Source organism: Haliotis asinina, chromosome 9, assembly GCF_037392515.1.
Source record: "Haliotis asinina isolate JCU_RB_2024 chromosome 9, JCU_Hal_asi_v2, whole genome shotgun sequence".
Taxonomy (NCBI): domain Eukaryota; kingdom Metazoa; phylum Mollusca; class Gastropoda; order Lepetellida; family Haliotidae; genus Haliotis; species Haliotis asinina.
The window spans coordinates 13,423,351-13,442,064 of NC_090288.1; the positions used below are offsets into that span (position 1 = coordinate 13,423,351).

At 39.9% G+C, this 18,714-nt stretch overlaps 1 protein-coding gene across 1 annotated transcript in view; it reads right to left on the reverse strand.

Annotated features, from left to right (window-relative positions):
* LOC137296079 (uncharacterized) overlaps nucleotides 1-18,714 on the reverse strand; it is a 48,438-nt gene that overhangs the window by 14,342 nt on the left and 15,382 nt on the right. The window contains exons 10-23 of the mRNA XM_067827740.1: nucleotides 16,416-16,675; nucleotides 15,709-15,886; nucleotides 14,930-15,232; nucleotides 13,583-13,709; nucleotides 12,550-12,754; nucleotides 12,137-12,194; nucleotides 11,621-11,767; nucleotides 11,251-11,384; nucleotides 9,816-9,951; nucleotides 7,629-7,783; nucleotides 6,489-6,639; nucleotides 3,909-4,043; nucleotides 2,130-2,309; nucleotides 1,220-1,327 (exon numbers count right to left, since the gene is read on the reverse strand). Of these exons, the coding sequence (XP_067683841.1) occupies nucleotides 1,220-1,327; nucleotides 2,130-2,309; nucleotides 3,909-4,043; nucleotides 6,489-6,639; nucleotides 7,629-7,783; nucleotides 9,816-9,951; nucleotides 11,251-11,384; nucleotides 11,621-11,767; nucleotides 12,137-12,194; nucleotides 12,550-12,754; nucleotides 13,583-13,709; nucleotides 14,930-15,232; nucleotides 15,709-15,886; nucleotides 16,416-16,675 (2,277 nt within the window). The remainder of the gene's footprint in view (nucleotides 1-1,219; nucleotides 1,328-2,129; nucleotides 2,310-3,908; nucleotides 4,044-6,488; nucleotides 6,640-7,628; nucleotides 7,784-9,815; nucleotides 9,952-11,250; nucleotides 11,385-11,620; nucleotides 11,768-12,136; nucleotides 12,195-12,549; nucleotides 12,755-13,582; nucleotides 13,710-14,929; nucleotides 15,233-15,708; nucleotides 15,887-16,415; nucleotides 16,676-18,714) is intronic.

Here is an 18,714-nt window from a genome sequence, read left to right on the forward strand (position 1 = left end):
GCCGATATGCCACCCCACATGTGAAACTTCGGGCTATGTTTTGGTCGCTGGTAGATAGGTTTGACAGTATCTTTGATCCAAATTTTCACACAATTAGGGAAAAGCCAAACAGAACTTTCATCCGAAAAGAAAACATTATCCCAATCTTGATTTTCATGAGCCCGACACCAGTTTAAACGTTTTTCCTTTTGTGCATCTTTCATCAACAGCGAGGGAATTCCACGTTTTTTCACCCAATTAAGTCTCTGTAATTCCTGCCTAACTGTTTCATTGCATACCTGAGGACTTCCTCTGCTAATCATTTCATTTCTGATGTTCTCAACACTTTTCAATTTGCCCCTACTCACAATCTGCCCCAGTCTTCGGCAATCCACAACACTGAATTTCCTCGGCCGACCTGTCCCTGCTTTGTGCTCTATCCTGGTTCCTGTTTGAATATTCTTCAAAGTTCTGTATACTGTAGACAGAGGAATACCATGTCTACAAGCTAACACTTTAGCATCAGCCTCACCCCTTTCAAAATCATCTAGAATGAGCTTTCTTTTCTCTCTTGCTGTAAATTCTGCCATGTCAACACAGGAAGCCGTCTGCTCAGACAAGGGAGATAACTCTTGATGTAAATGAGCTGCCTTCTAAGCCTTCAAGAGTTGTTTCCCTTATTTAGTATGCTTAGTGCATAGTGAAAGCCCTTTTTCCAATCTTAGCATCATTAGTAAAAAAACAAAGATTTTCTCAATAATTTCTGGGAACACTGTAAATATGGTCCCCTGATTGAGCCTGTACATAGATACGGCCCTCTGCTTGAACCTGTACATAAATATGGCCCACTGGTTGCACCTAGACATAAATACGCCCTCTGGTTGAGGCTGTACATAAATATTACCTCCTGGTTGAGCCTGTACATTAACATGGCCTGCTGGTTAAGCCTGTACATAAATATGGCTCCCTGGTTGAGCCTGTACATAAATATGGCCCCCTGGTTGAGCCTGTACATAAATATGGCCCCCTGGTTGAGCCAAAACATAAATATGTCCCCCTGATTGAGCCTATACATAAATATGGCCCCCTGCTTGAGCCTGTACACTAATATGGCCCACTGGTTAAGCATAAATATGGTTCCTTGGTTGAGCCTGTACATGAACATGGCCCACTGGTTGAGCCTATACATAAATGTGGCCCACTGTTAAATATGGCTTGCTGGTTGAGCCCCTGCACACACCTCATCCTGTTTGCTGCCAATGCCAAGCTGTCCATCAAGGTTCCTGCCCCACACATAGATCTCCCCCTCGCTGGTCTGTAGGATGGTGTGGAGGCTGCCACAAGTCACCTACAGAGTCAGTAGATGCAATACATCTTAGCATAACCATAGTGAGTACACTTAGTACAAGTAAAGTACATTCAAGACATCTCAGTACATCCACAATCAGAATACTAAAAACAAATACAATACACTCAGTGTATTTCAGTCTATCATCTAGTGTACAATTGGGAGACACACATCATGTGTTGGCCAATTTCCGGGTGTTATTGAGTATTTGAAGCACAGTCCTCATCCCGAATGCATTTGGAACCGACGGTGTCAGCCAGAGGTTTCAAATGAAACATTCCTGTGCTTCAAAATACTCAATAACACCCGGAAATTGGCCAACACATGATGTTTATCGACACTGTAAACACAAAAGTAAACCAAAGGGTGTTACTGCCTGCACTCGTTTACATTGAGTATGAGTACAGCAGTGAAGTGTCATCAGTAGGTCGTTTCAGCTGGTTCCCATGGTAGCATCTGGAGTTGCTCATTTGTGACGTCATTCTGACTTTATGTCACAATATGATTTGAATGACGTCACCACTGTTGATGACTCAACAAAACAATTGTTTGCGAGGTCAATACGCAGTGAATAGTCTTGCAGTTTCCGGGAATATAATACCATTTGATCATATTTTTCAACCAATCAGATTACAGAACACAGTGACTTTTGGTTTAGAAGGTATGAAGTTTAGTATGTTTCTTTGTTTTCACATCCACACAGAGCTGAATCTCAGAATATTACAATGAAACTTCTCAATTCTTATATTTTCTGACAGACAGTCACCTCAAAAAGAACAAAAAAAGATTACCAAACACAAACCTGTGTTATTTTCCCATTGACGTAAGCTGAGTCTATGACATTGGGACTTAGATAGCTCTCCACAGGGTCACTGAGATGCTGACCCAGTTGTCTGGCTCTACGCACAAGCTGCGCAGAGTATCTAAGACTGTGTGGGTGACATCCCCAAGAGTACACACGGTTGCTACTGGTTACTGCAACCTGCAAATACACATTCCAATGAATCATCTGCATTCGACTTTGCTGTTAATCAGTTTGACCCACTATTCATTCAAATTATCAATCTGCTATAATTAGGTATAGTTATTTACACCTATAACTAAGAGACTAAATAGTTTATAAATATAACTGTAGTTCATTTTGACTACATTTTGACTTTTGAAGAGTAGAACATCAACATCTGTTTGAGTGCAAAAACAGTCCATCTGGTGTCCCCGCCGTGATATTGCTGGAATATTGCTAAAAGCGGCGTAAAACCATACTCACTCACTCATCCCAAAACAGTCCATCCAGTGATTCATGCCATGAGTTTTGAACAAAATGGGATTAAGATGGTGTGTCAACCAAATCAGTGAGTCTCTTTCAACAAGTGTGGGTTACTGAAGATCAGGTCATGTGAAGTGATCTTATACTTGTGAAGTGATTTAAAGGTACAATTCTCTATGAAATATAAATATTGCATTTCCCTCAATAATGATAATTATCAAACCTCAGGTAAGCTACCATACATTTTATTCCCCCTTAAAATTATGCATTTAGATTACAACCTTGAATTGAAAAGTTCGGCCAAACATTATTTCAAGTGAACCGCTTAGAGTTATGTCCCTTTGAACACTCTTTACAAACAGCCTCAGTACAACTTGATTGAAACCAGTTTGGCAATCACTAACAACACTACATGGATCAGTTTCAGATGTATGGAGGAATTATTCCATATATTCCAGTGTTATTTTTTGGAAACTGTTTGCCTTGACGTTTCAATTATTGATTTCAGTTGCATGGAATAATAAGTCTTTCATTGCGTCAATATCAAGCTGAAATGAGAGTATAAAATATAAGTAGAAATATTGTCAAGACCTTGTGTAGGACTTCTTAAGTATAGCATAAAATCTGTGTTAATTATATTTTCTGAACATATATTCAACTTAGAGTAAATCTGGGCCACCAACAGAAGGGCCTTAGCAGAGTGACAGTCCAGGTGGGATACCTAGGCAACCCAGATACCCAGGGCCTAGATTTTTTTAACCTTTCATAGCACTAAGATAGTTGTAAGTTAATATCAATGTATGGCACTTGCAACTATCTTAGTGTTAAGAGAGCTTCGAAAATTTAGGATCTGGCTAGCTATTCTCAAAGCGTAGCCCTACGAACTTCTTAAGCTCATTCTTAACACATTGGCTATGATCAAGGTTAAGGATTCTTAGGGCTACGAAAGTTTTGAGAATAAGGGCCCTGGACGGTGGGTAATGAGTTGGATGCAAACCACGACCCATTAATGTAATACATTATTCTTTCATGATTAAAAGGTCGTATCATCTTTGAAGTACTAGACATAATTTACAGACACCTATTTTGAATGTAATGCATTGAAAAACTTGAAATTGTAGCCTCTGAGCTGAAGAATATAGTGCCATTTCTTACAAATTTGGTGTCAGTAATTAACATAACCAGTATCAGGGTAGGTAGGTTAATTGGGGTACTTAGGGAGAAAATGTGTACCTGTCTCAGCCCTAATAGCTGTGTCAGCTGGGATAGTTAGTTTAGTTAGGATATCTTTATTGGACATAGTTAGCATCTCACGGAATGGAAGTATTTAGTGGCGATGATGCAGACAGGGTCTGGCAGCAGAGAGATCCGAGTGGGGCACGACTTCTTGCTGTTGTCCCCCAGGCCTAGCTGGCCAAAGTAGCCACACCCAAACGAGTACACAGCACCCTGCAACAAAAAACACAGCCCAAAGTTACATCTACAACGCACTGTTATGGGTGTTGCCTAAAGGGTCAAAGTGGTGCTGGAAGACACAATCACTTGTCGGTGAACAGAGGCACATAATGAGTAAAAACACTTGCCTTACCTAACATATTTAATTGCTGGCAAGACCGGACCCAAGACAAATATAATGAGTAAAACTGTGCAACCAGCATAACATGACCTCAGAGATGCCAACCCCAAAGTGTTACAAATAGTAGTTTCAATGTTCAAAATTAGTAGTTTGACCATACAATTCATAGTCAACTAAATAAACAAAATCATGATGGATTCTGAGAAAAAAAACAAATGATATTACAATCACGTGGTTAAATTATTTCTGCAGGAACTAAATGTGTCAAATCGCAAAGGTATTGAAATCAGCTTTGCTAAAATTACATGTTACTTGCAATCATTCCAGTTCAAATATGTCATTAAATATGATGAATGAAAGGTACGTGAAGTCCAAAAATGTATTTCATCGTTGAAAATATATGTTTTTGTCTATACATCCGAATTTTAATGCATTTTATTCAAATTTCATAGGATTTCTAGTGGAATCGTATTGGCGTAGTTTGAAGTTAATGTTTGTAGCGACTACGATAAAATCGTAGAGGTTGGCATCTCTGATAACCTTTACGTGATTTGTGACCTGTAAACTCAACACATGTAGATTACCATATGCCAACACATACACAACTGTGATGTTTGGATTCTTATCTTTCAACTGCTACTTGTAAACAAATGAGCAAAAGAAAGTGAACACTTTTTATTTTGAATTTTTGGCAAAGCTGTTCAAGTTAGTAAAATCCTTTCAAGCCAAAATGGTTTGACCACACACTGACTAATCATGAACCAAAACACAGCATGTTGATTGTGTAGAAGCATGTGAATTTGCCAAAAAATGACAAAACATACATCTCAGAGTTTTTGGAAAATGCTTGTCAAGAACAGGTTTTAACTTCAACTTCAAAACTTCAAAACATAACAAGCAGTCACGACTTAATAAATTCAAAAGGCTGGAAGATGCATTATGAAATGTGTCAACATGCAGTGACTTACAAAATGTTACAGTATGCAAGACTGTATATCATATCTCCCACACAGTGCAAGTACATAGTTGGCATATGGAAAGTGATGGGTAGACAAGGAATTGCGTGATACATTGCTTGACCCCAAGGATGGACCAGTAAAGCTACTAGGACAAAGTGGAGGGTAAAAAGCATGTGTTTGACAGTGGTTGCCAAGATGTTCGATGTAAGCGTGGTGGTCCCAAACGCCCTCTACGAAGTTCTCTTACGTCTTCATCTGGTCAAAGGGAGGCAACTCTTTACATTCTGTTAAAATAAGTTTTACTCCAACCTGAAACTATACATAAAAAGGCTGCGAATCAGTGGCTATACGTCTCAGCTGACAGAAAATCACCAAAATTATGCCACAGCTAACAGTGCCACAGAGAAAGAGGGCCACAGGTATCAGGCAGATGGGCGTCAACAACAGCCATATTGCAAGGGCCCTGAAATGTTCATGTGGTACCATCAACAGGTTGTTCCAGCATAATGGCAGACTGGCAGCACCCAAGACAGGCCACAGTCAGACCCCACAGGAAGACCGCGATCTGTGTATCCGAGCTCAACGTCCCCTGCATGGAATGGCATTAACCCATGAACATTGTTGTCATCGGTTACAGTGGGCAAAGACTGAACGTCGCTTGCTTGAAATTGGCAGTGAGTGGTCTTTAGAGACAAAAGTCGATTCACCATGTCCCATAATGATGGCCGGGTGCAAATATACTGTTACGGGTGGGGTGGGGGAAAGACTAGCGCTGAACTGTGTCCAAGAAGTGCATCCTTTAGGAGGAAGAGGTGTGATGGTGTGGGGAGGAATTTGTGGTAATCAACATACACGATAAGTCATTATACATTGAAACTTGAACGCTCACAGATACAGAGATAACATTTTCCAACCCATGAGACATTCCATGACTGACTCTTGTTGTATCTGTGAACTGTGCTATTCCTAGCCCTCTGTCCATTACATATCAGATGCTCTTCATCTGTGATGAGTTTCTCACTGACACTGTAGGTGCATTGTCCCAGATGCTGGTTTCATTTAATGTTCTAATCTGGAAACATTGTATGTTTTGCTTTGATTTTATCAGTCAGGATGACAATTTATAGATGAACAACTTCTTTATTGCTATGAGAGCCATGTTTGGTGTAGGTTGTAACACCTTTATCACGCAAGTGATCACTTGCTTGGTAATGGTGTTAGAACCTACATTGAAACATCAATCTCATAGCACTAACAAAGTTGTTCATCCATTGTTCATTCTTTCTTACTACTTCAACTTCTAAATGCCACTCAAAGTAGTTAAAAGACTCAAGACTCTGTCATTCACTGCTGCCTCACCTTGTCATTGAGCACCAGACTGTGACAGTATCCTGCCGCTATTCTCACCACGTCCTTGCCCCTCAAGCTCTTCACCAGTGTGGGGCTCAGCTGATCCTCTGGGTCACAGTGACCCAGCTGTCCATGGACACCCCAGCCCCAACTGTACACACTGTACAGAAGATACAATAAATGTACAGTTGTATAACCATTGTATTCTTGTACAGTACCTGTTGTAGGTATTACTGACAGTCCCTCGGTAAACAGATATATTATCCTGATATCTATATATATATCTTATACTGAGATTTTTCAGATTTATTGAATGGCAAGTTTACCTGACATGACCTAAAATGTTTTTGATGTTTCGTGGTATGACGTTGCAGTAAGCAATATTTCATCTATATGGCTGCGGTCTGTAAATAATAGATTCTTGACCAGACAATCCAGTGATCAACAACACGAGCATCAATCTATGCAATGTGGATACCATGACATGTGTTAACCCAGACAGTGACCCCGACCACTCGATCCCGTTAATTGCTTCTTACAAAAAGCATAGGATTGTGACAGTGTGTGAAATAGTTTATAAAATTTTGTCAGTCGGGCTAGCTATGCCTGAAAGTTACTAGCCCACAAAATAATTCACTAGTCCAAAATTTGAATGTAGAAATTAAGAAAAAGATAACTCAGCGGTGAAATACCATAGAAAACAAATAAGGAAACTCATATCTCAGAAACATTTATCATTAAGCTGCTAATATAATGAACGTATCTATCAGGCCATAATCTTACATGATTTGAAAGTGATTAAAACTGATCAAGTTGGAGAGAGTGACCCCATGATATTCACTATCCAGTCACGCCAGTGACTGTGGAGACTTACTGGCCTGACTGGATTTTTACTAGCCACAGGCTAACAGGCTAGTGGCTATTTAGCACACTGGCTGATGAAGACCAATCCCTAATCTTCATGGGATTCTAAGTCAGAACAATGGACTGGTAAAAGTAGTAAAAGTCAATAAGTGTGTAAATACATTCTTTCCATCCACAATTTACTTTCTTTCATTCTTTGTTGTTTAATGCTTCTTTCATTAATTGTTTGATATGTCTGTAGCAGCATTAAATCCAACATTCACACACTGGAGTGTTTGCACTTACTCGCTGTTTTCCGTGAGAGCCAGACTGTGGTACTGACCACACTCTATACTGACAACTGTCTCCTGCAGCAGGGCCTCGATCAGCATGGGGCGAGTGTAGTGGTGTCGTGTCCCCACACCCACCTGGCCGTACTGTGACCGTCCCCACCCATACACCTACAACATACAACACCTGTATACACCTGCAACACACAACACCTGTACATCGGCAACACACAACTCCTGTATACACCTAAAACAAACAACACATGCATACACCTGAAACATACAACACCTGTCTAAACCTGCAACACACAATACCTGTATTGATCTGGAACACACAACACCTGTATACACCTGTGACACACATAACCTGTATATACCTGCAACACACATCTGTCTACACCTGCAGTATACGACACCTATCTACACCTGCAAGAAACAGTACCTGTATACAACATAAACATACAACACCTGCATACACCTGTAACAGACAACACCTGTATACACCTGTGACACATATAATCTGTGCACACCTGCAATACACCTGCAACACACACCACCTGAATACACCCCCAACACCTGTCTACGCCAGCAACAAACAATATTTGTATTCACCTGCAACACATTACTTCTGTATACACCTGTCTACACCTGCAACAAACAACACCTGAGTACATCTGCAACACACAATGCCTGAGTACACCTGCACCACACAACAACTATATACACCTGCAACAAGAAACATTTGTATACACCTGTAACATACAACACCTGAATACAACTGCAACAAATAACACTTGTATACACCTGCAACCAACAACATCTATATACACCTGTAACACACAACACTTGTATACCTGCAACACACATAATCTGTATACACCTGTAACACACATCACATGTCTACACCTGCAACACATAACTTTTGTATACACCTGACTACACCTGCAACACACATCACCTGTATTCATCTGCACCACACAACACCTCTATACACTTGCAACACACGAGGCTTACAAATACATCTATACTGTCACAATAATCAGAAATTATCGTATCTACTACAGTGTTGCCATCTGCTTAAGATATTAATGCTACAAGTGCTGGTCAACATGGAATTCACCAGTCCTTCCAGTATTTTACTAGTCTTGGACAAGCGGACAGGCTGCATAACCTGATTAGGCCATACAATACTATGAACAGTAAACACAAAAATATTGCGACATCCTTGCGCAGGTGAAGTCTAATTTGTAACAATATTTTGTGAATTACTAGGCAACAGATCAAAATAAAGGAAGTTGTTAAAGTATTTTATGGTGCAGGTGTATTATATACCTGACATCTAACTGTCTTTGTCATGTAAATACTGCACATTTAGACGTAAGAACATCATCATCTTTGGCAGTGTACTGCAGACAGCAACTGTGGGCCGCAGGCTCATTACATTAAAAAATCACTAAACAAAAATGTTACATTTATTTCAATTTAGTTTTCACATTTACATATTGTAAAATCTTGACTAATGATATCATGATTTAACTACTCAGTAGGACCGTCTCTGTCATAAAATACTCGGTCTAGATTCTTTAAGCTCTTGTAGCACTAAGACAGTTGTAAGTTAATGTTAATGTGTGGCACTTAGGACCATCTTAGCGCTAAGAGAGCTTTAAAAATCTAGGCCCTGGGTTACACAGTGATCTTGTTCATCATATTTGTCATTCAGCAGCTCTGTTAAAATAATCTATAAAGAATATTATTTTATCCTCCAAAACTGTGTTCCACAGGAGACATTGCTTGTATGAGATCAAGGAGACATTGCTTGTGTGAGATCAGACGATAGCTCCTATGAGGTATCGTTTTGACAATAGATTTTTCACAATGTCCTGACAATGCTATGACATCATGAAGTTGATGATGTCACAATGCTATGACATCACTGCACTGCAACTCTAATGGCAGTGCTGTGTTCAGAGATATACATTTTTCAATGAAAACTAATAAAGCATGATTTTGAATGATAAATAGAATCTCACCCTTGTGTCTATTGATATCAGTCACATCAACACTCATTGATAAAGGTAACAAATATCCTCAGCAAGCCTCGATATATGTTACTTTATCAACATGTGTTGATATATTTGACATCAGTAGACACTTGGGTGAGATTATCTATGTACTGATGTTAAAAGGGGATATGATATTTTACCCCTTGCTGTGTGATGACAAGTGTGTGTTCTCCTCCACATGCCACTGAGAGAACCCGTATCTGCAGCATGTGCAGCGTCTCCACCCGCGATGGTGCTGCGATGCTGTTGTCTGTCACCAGGTCACCATGACCCAATCTGGAACAACAAACACTTTTGTGAACTAAGATCATGTAGACAGCTGCACGTATACTGGAGTGGTCTCCCCTGACTTGACTGATCATGTTACATATAGATTTATTTGAGATTACACATTATATGAATTCAGCTGACCATGACACTGACTGTATGTATGACACTGACACTGAATGATATGTATGACACTGCATGACACTGAATGGCATGCATGACTCTGCATTGCTTTGAATGATATGCATGACACTGAATGACATTTATGACTGCATGACACTGCATGGTAAGTATGACACTACATGACATTGAATGGTATGAATGACACTACACGACACTAAATGGTATGTATGACACTGCATGACACTAAATGGTATGTATGGCACTGCATGACACTGACACTGCATGACACTGAATGGTATGTATGACACTGATGAGTCTGGAATGAGGAGACACACTCGAAGAAGCCACTAAATGTGAGTGGAAAAATGCAGTACTGAAACTCTGAAGTATCATCCATCCATGCATACATCTTTCAATCTGTCCATCTGTTTACTAAATGGAAAATGATTACAAGTGCAAAACATGGTTTCATCTGCTTCATAGAAACCACGCTTTGATTTTTCACAAGAGGTAAGGAAGCTGACATAACTTAATGGATGATCAACTTCTTTACTTGAGCAATGGTGACATAAGAACCTATTCTGAAACATCGCCATTGTTAAAACAGAGCTGATCATCCATAAAGCTGTGTCACCTATATACCATCAATGGTGACGTAAAAACCTATTCTGAAACGTCACCATTGTTAAAGCAAAGCTGATCATCTATAAAGCTGTGTCACCTATATACCAGCAATGGTGACGTAAGAACCTATTCTGAAATGTCGCCATTGTTAAACCAAAGCTGATCATTCATAAAGCTGTGTCACCTATATACCAGCAACTTCTGGGATGCCCCTCAAACAAATAAAAAAAAAAGGACATGGAGCATGTTGTGGCTCACTCTCTGAGTCATGATACTGTAAGGAATATCACAAACAGGGATTATTCCAAAAGAGAAAAGAGGAATTTTGTTACTGTGAAAACAAAATACAAGATATTGCGAGATCGACGCTAATATCAGCAGATTGAATCATGTGAGAGATAGTAAGTCTATCAGTCTATATTCACTACAACTACCGAACATGTTGTACAATGTAAGGAAATCGACAGGTCATTACGACACGCTGACCTTTGACAGTCGCACTTTAGTGTCTTCTTACAACAAGTATATGACATGCACAGCTGAGACATAACAACTGCTGACCTGCCACTGTTGGTGAGCCCCCAGACGTAGAGGTCACTATTCCTGATAATAGCAGAGTGCTGGCTGCCACATCCGATGATGGTCGGCTGAAGGGCCAGCTTCCGAGACATCTCCACGACAGGCTGTTTCTTTTCCTACAAACAAAGTTTCTTCAGTCAAACAACTAATATTTCAATAATGGCTGACTGACAATGGTGAAAAAAACTTTCTCTTACTCTTGTTCCAGTGACACAATATGAAACATACGGCAAACTATAACTCCTCTCTTTGTGATCGTTGGATAATTGTTAAGCATTTGGCTTCATCCAGGACAAAGTAATAAACAGTACATCACCTGTTGGAATAGAGACAATACTGAACACTGCCATACCCTCAGCTCCTCCAGTTGTGTGTTGATGTCTGCCAACATGTCTGCCAGATCCAGCTGTGTGCCATCAGCCTCCCGCTTCTTGTTGAGCTGCAGGATGACGGAGATGAAGAAGTCCATCAGCCGACACAGATTGGAGGTGCCCATGTCCTGCAGGAGGAGCAGTTTCATACAGATGTCGTCCATCCATAGTGAAAGAGTTTGGTTTAATGCGCCTCACCCATTGTACCCATGAAGGGAATTGCCTTAGGTGAGGTGAGCACATGTTTTAACCAAAAGACTAACAAATCAAAGGAAATACTGAATAAGATGGGTAGTACAGTCCCATACTAGCTTCTAAATGTTCTAAATGTTCTCTACACAAAACGTTTTTCTGTGACAATGAAAATGTCACAGTACATGTGTTGACATTTCTGTAAGCTATTTAACAAAGTATAACCGATAAATCCAAAATTCTTCAGTAGTCTTTTGCGGTAAAATTATTTGAGAATATGTGGAGATAACTTTACTATTACCTACCCCTGAGAAGTCGAGGACATCACTTGTAAAGGAGGTCAAAGAAGAGATGCTGGTTGTCCTGGAAACAAACAAGTAATTCTTCAGAAACCATGGTTACAAACACAGGCATAGCTACCTACTTCTAGAGAAGTGGTGTCTGTTGAGGATGTCCCTCATCACAGATCATGAGGGTCAAACATCTCCAGTAACCATGGTAACACACAGGTGTACCTACCTCCTCCTGGACTAGTGGCTTCTGTTCAGGATGCCCTTCATCACAGATGGGGAGAGATTATTCATCAGTAACCATGGTAACACATAAGGTGTACTTACCTCCTTCTGGAGTAGTGATCTCTGTGCAGGATGCCCCTCATCGTAGGTCTGGAGATGTTGACAATCTTAAGTTACCATGGTAACACATAAGGTGTACTTACCTCCTCCTGGAGTAGTGATGTCTGTTCAGGATGCCCCTCATCACAGATCGGGAGGGGTCAAAGACCTCGGCCAGCGAGACCAACCACTCCTCATCCAGCAGACTGAGCTGGTCCTCCATGAGACCCACATTCTGTATCGCCAGCTGAGGCTTGGTGAGGAGCAGACGCACGAGGTCGTCAGCACTGATACACTGCAGAAGTGACCCTGAAACACAGGGTGAGCAGAGCATTAAAGGGAAGTCACTCCTTCATCTATGTTGTGGCATATTGTCACGAGACAGTGTCATGGTACAGTAAATCACCTACATATGCAATCAAACCTTATAAACATCAAAGGCAGTCACCTAAAACATGTTGCCATACTGTCAGCTGCCATACTGAGCATCAGATTAAAACCTTGAGTCATTTGGAATTTTTTTGTCATTTTATGCTGCACTCAGTAATATTCCTCCAATATGGCTATGGTCTGTAAATAATCAAGTCATAAGCATCGATCTACTCATTTGGGATACAATGACATTTGGGATACAATGACAAGTCTGCTAGCCTGACCACCCTATCCTGGCTAGTCACCTCCTACAGCAATCATTAGTTGCTGAAGACCAATTCTAACTTGGGTCTTCACAGATTTCAAACCTTGTGAACTAACAGGGAAATATTGATAGGAATCAGCATGCAAAGTGTCACTGCTTAAGCAATTTCTGCAGAAATAACCATTACAGTGCTTTTAGAGAGGTTTTATAAGCATGGTGCAAAAACCAAACTAAGGGTCAAAACAAAGATATCTAAAAAACTGAATATATGTTTTTTGTACTGAGGCTATCTACACTTGAACTAGATTTCTGTACAATTTGAATAAACGGTCCATAGAGGATTTCAAAATTGTTCCAAATACACTGGACCGTTCAATTTGAAGAAAGTCTTGGTTTGCGGTTCTGCATCCTCACGCTTTGCATGTTCATGGTGACCTTAGTACAAACAGTTAGCACACTGACTATCCAACTATCTAGGCTATCGAGGATGGCCTTGTTACCATGTCCAGCCTGGAGCAAGTGAGCGCTGAATCCCCGTGAGACGAGATCGGACAGAAGGTTGGTTGGGAGGTTGAACTGACTCCGTGATGACAGCAGCTCCAAAGACTGGACTACTAGCCCACGTGCCTGGAATATAGGGACAGTTGATACAACATGTGTGAAGTTTATACGAAAAAGAATGTGAGACTGTAATTAAGAAGACAAAGAAACATTAGAGTGAACATAACACCTAACTGTAAAACTTTGGAAGGATTCAGTTAGCAGCCAAAGTTCCTATTAAAGTGATTGTAGTGCTATGACAGTCGTAAGTTGGCATTATGGTATGGAAGTTATGATCACCTTAGCACTACGCCAGTCATAGGTCTGTGTCAAAGTATGGGACTTACGATCACCTTAGTGCTGAGACAGCTGTAAATCTGTACTGAAGTATGGGAGTTATGATCACCTTAGTGCTGTGACAGACTTAAGCCTTCGTTAAAGTATGGGAGTTCTGTTCACCATAGTTCTAAGGCAGTCATAAATCTGTAAAAGTATGGGACTTCCGATCACCTTAGTTCTATGCGAGTCATAAGTCTGTGTTAAAGTATGGGAGATCCGATTATCTTAGTTTTATACGAGTCGTAAGTCTGTGTTAAAGTATGGGAGTTATGATCACCTTAGTTCTATGCGAATCATAAGTCTGTGTTAAAGTATGGGAGTTACGATCACCTTAGTTCTATGCGAGTCTTAAGTCTGTGTTAAAGCATGGGAGTTACGATCACCTTAGTTCTATGCGAGTCGTAAGTCTGTGTTAAAGTATGGGAGTTATGATCACCTTAGTTCTATGCGAGTCGTAAATCTGTGTTAAAGGATGGGAGTTACGATCACCTTAGTGATAAAGATTGCTGTGAGGGTTGGTCCACTGTCAAGTATCTCGGACATTGTGGAAGGCTCAAAGATAAACATCATGTACAAAACACAACCATGTAAATGGGGCCATAATAAACTAGGATAGGACGTTAGTTATCTCTTATTTACTCTTTCCATTTTTTTTCTCTGAAAGCATATTTTGTATAATGTCAATCTCCTTTCAAATGACAAATAAATGTCATTTTGAAGATTTTGGCTTGTTTACAGTTAAGGCTACATATTCATGCTAGTGGGGAAATACTAAAACATCATCGCTACATTAAGATTAAAGAAAAAGAAAGGTTTATGTACCAGCTATAGGCTGGAATCAAAAACATATCTTGTGTTTATTGATGGCAGTGTTTGAGCACTGACCTTGTAATATATCAGTGTTTATTTAACTACTTATTATTTAGCTATATAATTCATAAAGGATTCTAAGTAATTTTGACCTTCACCTTGGCAAACTCAAGCAGCAGTTCAAAAAGAGAGAAGTCAGAGAGTAGACGAAGAGCTTTCATTTCGTCAAATGAGAAGCTCCCAAACAGGAACTCCTTGAATGTCTCGTACATCCCAGAAGATGGGTCAGCATCATGAGACAGGAAGTACACACAGCAGTGGAGCGCCATGTCTGCCAGCTGCTTCCTCTCCACTGTGCTCAGCTCCACCTGGTGATTATTCAGGACTTGACGCAGCACAGATGTCACTTCCTGCAGACGGCCATGACGGGCAAGGTTTCCGACTCGTTTCACGTGAGAGCACTGTTGGAGATGCATTTAAACATAGCATTGATCTAAAATATTTGAATGAGTAAAATTTAATGTATCAAACTTTCATTAATATTTCAACTTAATCAACCATATGATGTGTGAATTTCACCCATTTTTTTAAAGAACATGAGAATGCACTGCGGCAGGGTTGTGAGGGGAGAGGGGACAGCATTTTATAATATTTTTTATCTTCACCTGTTGAATGCTTCCTTGTTCACAGAGCATGAATAATGAACGTTGGTCACCTAAAACGAGGTTAAAGGGTATTGCTACTGTGTTCAATTCTGTATCTTCTTGGACAAATAGTGCTGAAGTTGGGTGTATTTCATCATGCAAAAATAAATACAAATTTTCTTCATTTGATGAGCAGTTGTACTGTGTGAATGAAACTGAACTTAATATGGACAAATTAAATCTCCAAATTTATCTACTGCATTTAAATGTCCAAGAGTCTTGGTGATACAGACCTTGGACAGTTGGTAAAGACGAACAGATCTGGAGAACTCTCCTGCTCGGAGAAGGTGATCTGCTGCAACCTCAAACAGTGCGGTAAGGTCAAGGCCAATGCTGATACCGAGGCTCTCAGCGTATGCAGCGTCTGAATGTTGTATTGCCTGGGCAAGGAACAGACGTTCTGGAGAGATCCTGAAAAGGGGAGCTAAATCTGTCACATAATACAGACTTTCTCTCAACTAGTGAGTAACCTAGGTAACATTCACTGTTCGTAACATAGCTTTATACTGGTGTTGTTACAGTGATGTTTCACTGATGTTGAACTGGTTTTACAATGGTTTAACATAATTCCTTGTTCTCATACTGGCTTTATACCATTGTAGTTACATTTACATTTTACTAATCCTAGCTGGCATTACAATGGTTAGACAATATTCCCTCTCCTTACACTGACTTTACATTAGTGTTGTCATACTGACGTAAAACTGGCTTTACCATCCTAACAATAGTTTTCACCAATCGTGTTTCATTGATTTCTCACTGATGTGAAACAATCTTTACACTAGTTTGACTAGAGTACATTTTACAGTCATTTTACACACATGTAAATCTCGAGTTAATCTAGTGATACACTGCCTTCAAAATATTACAGTCATGCTCCACTGTTACTGTCATAATGCTCCGGCTTCAATAGACACATTGGAGCATTGCTAACACTAACCTTGGTCGACATTCATAAATCGCCCTGTTTGTAATGACAATGCATCCATCTAACACGGTGTGGGAGGTCACTGGAATAGCTTGAATGTCTGTGGGAAGACTTGTAGGCTGTTCCATGTCCTCCCCTTCCTGGACTAATCGAAGTCGTTCCTCCTCACGTTTCTCGTGCCAGTAAAACGGGAAACACTTCTTTTGAACTCCAAGCAAGGTTTCGTCTGATGGCAGGTCAAACTGTTGAACTATTGCTTCTTTGTTGAAGTCCTACAAAACGTTCATAACATTACAGTAAAAGAGGTCCCGTTTATGAGGTACATAAGCTTTGTGGACAACAACGTCCTTCTTTCATGAGTGCCCTTTTTGATACAGATTCTTGTACTGTTGTCAAGGTTGGATGGTGGCATCAGTACAGGAATCTGTATTGAAACATCTCACTCATGAAAAAAAGAAGTTGATATCCATAAAGTTTGTCTATCATGTACTTCCCAGCTTCTAACATACCACGCAGTGAAGTCCATGTTATTGTCAAAAGTCCAGAACTATGTACAGTAATATTTGTCCTGTCATTGCCAACATCACATATGACAGTTTTCTACAACAAAACTTAAATAGGGCTGTAACAAAATACTGAACTGACAGCATACTGCTAATTCCCATACTAAAAGGAAAGAATTGGGTGATCCTTTACTTCTTTTGGTCAGTATATGCAGGTGTTAGCTATAGACAGCGACGTAATATTGTGATACTAATATCACTATGTATGTAACCTCAATCCTCACTCTCATCGTGACCTTGATCTTGACCCTAAGCACAACGCTAACATTCTGTCAACATTTATAAAATTGTCCTAAACAAGACAAATTTGTTTTAACATTTTATGGACCCCCTCAATTTGTTTTTCGAACCCATGAAAAAGCAAGATAAACTTAAGTGTCCATGAACCATTACGAAACATATTGTGAGATAAGTTTCAATTTTATGCAAGCTTCTCACCCCAGGTTTAATTTTTATGGTCTGCTCTGATTGTTCAGGTGAAGTGTAGCACAGCACAACTAAGGACAACTAGAAGTAATTGAATAAGTCAGAAAGCATGACATAGAATTAACTGTTGTTGTGATTTTTCCTGTGCTGGACTTCTTTTTCTTCGTATACCTGCCTTCATTTTAGGTCGACTGCTGAAAAACTATCACGAGACAAAGAATCTCTTTTTTCACTTAAACATACTCAAATGCACTAGTGCACTCTTCCTATTTTTATTTCCTTCTTAGGCACCAGTAGCAAGCCACCTCCTCGTGGTGGGTGCTGGGTAGCGCCAAGAGCTCGTCAACACCCCGTTGTGGACCCAGGGGCATATTTGGCCCACCAACGCGTTTGCTGTGGCTTGCGGCCCTGTGTCAGTGTAGGACGGGAGTTTGGAGGTTGAGGGCACTATGTGCCTGTGACTGCATTCCCTTTGCTCAACACACCTCTTCGACTCTTACTTCACCTAGACGGGAGGATGAATGGGCCCAGTTCAACCAATCGGCTGGTTATGTCAAGCCCTGTTCATAGATTATAAATATATTTATCATTGCACAAGAATGATTTGGAATTGATGTAATTTTGGTCTTGGTTTTCTTATTTTATCATTATGTTTTCCTTTGCAGTCCCTTACCGCCATTCCCTATACTACTATTTATGCAGTATAAAATGCCCACAACCCCCCACCCCCTTCCTCCCAACAATTTTTTAAGTAGTATTTTCACAGCAAAATAGCGTAAGGACAGTTCTGAATTACCTAGTGCTATCTATTTTATTTGTTAATTTAAACTTGTTGGGTATTTATGTGTAATATCTTACAAGTATTATATGTATCTGAGTATAAGCATAAGAATAAATGTTCAAAAAGCGCTTAGTGTACGTTTATTCGTAAACATGGTTGTACACTTTCAAAAAGTGGGGGAAGGATTTACATTAATCTTCTATTGTTCATACAGCTTTTACCTGTCAAATCAACAACAACTGTCAAATCATCAAGCTATAAGAACTATCACATCAACAAGAACTGTCAACCATCAATGTTTAAGCAAGTCAGCAAGTGTCACCTGTGTATTAAATCAAGCTATAAGAACTATCAAGTCAATAAGAACTGTCAACAAAGTCAATGTTTAAGCAAGTCAGCAAGCATCCCCTGTGTATTAAATACTTCAAGAAAGTATGGTACACATATCACTAGATAATAAATGAGGTCTGATTCCGGATTGTCTGTACCATTCCACAATTATGAAGATAGCATGTTCTGTGTTAAGACTCACAACACGAAC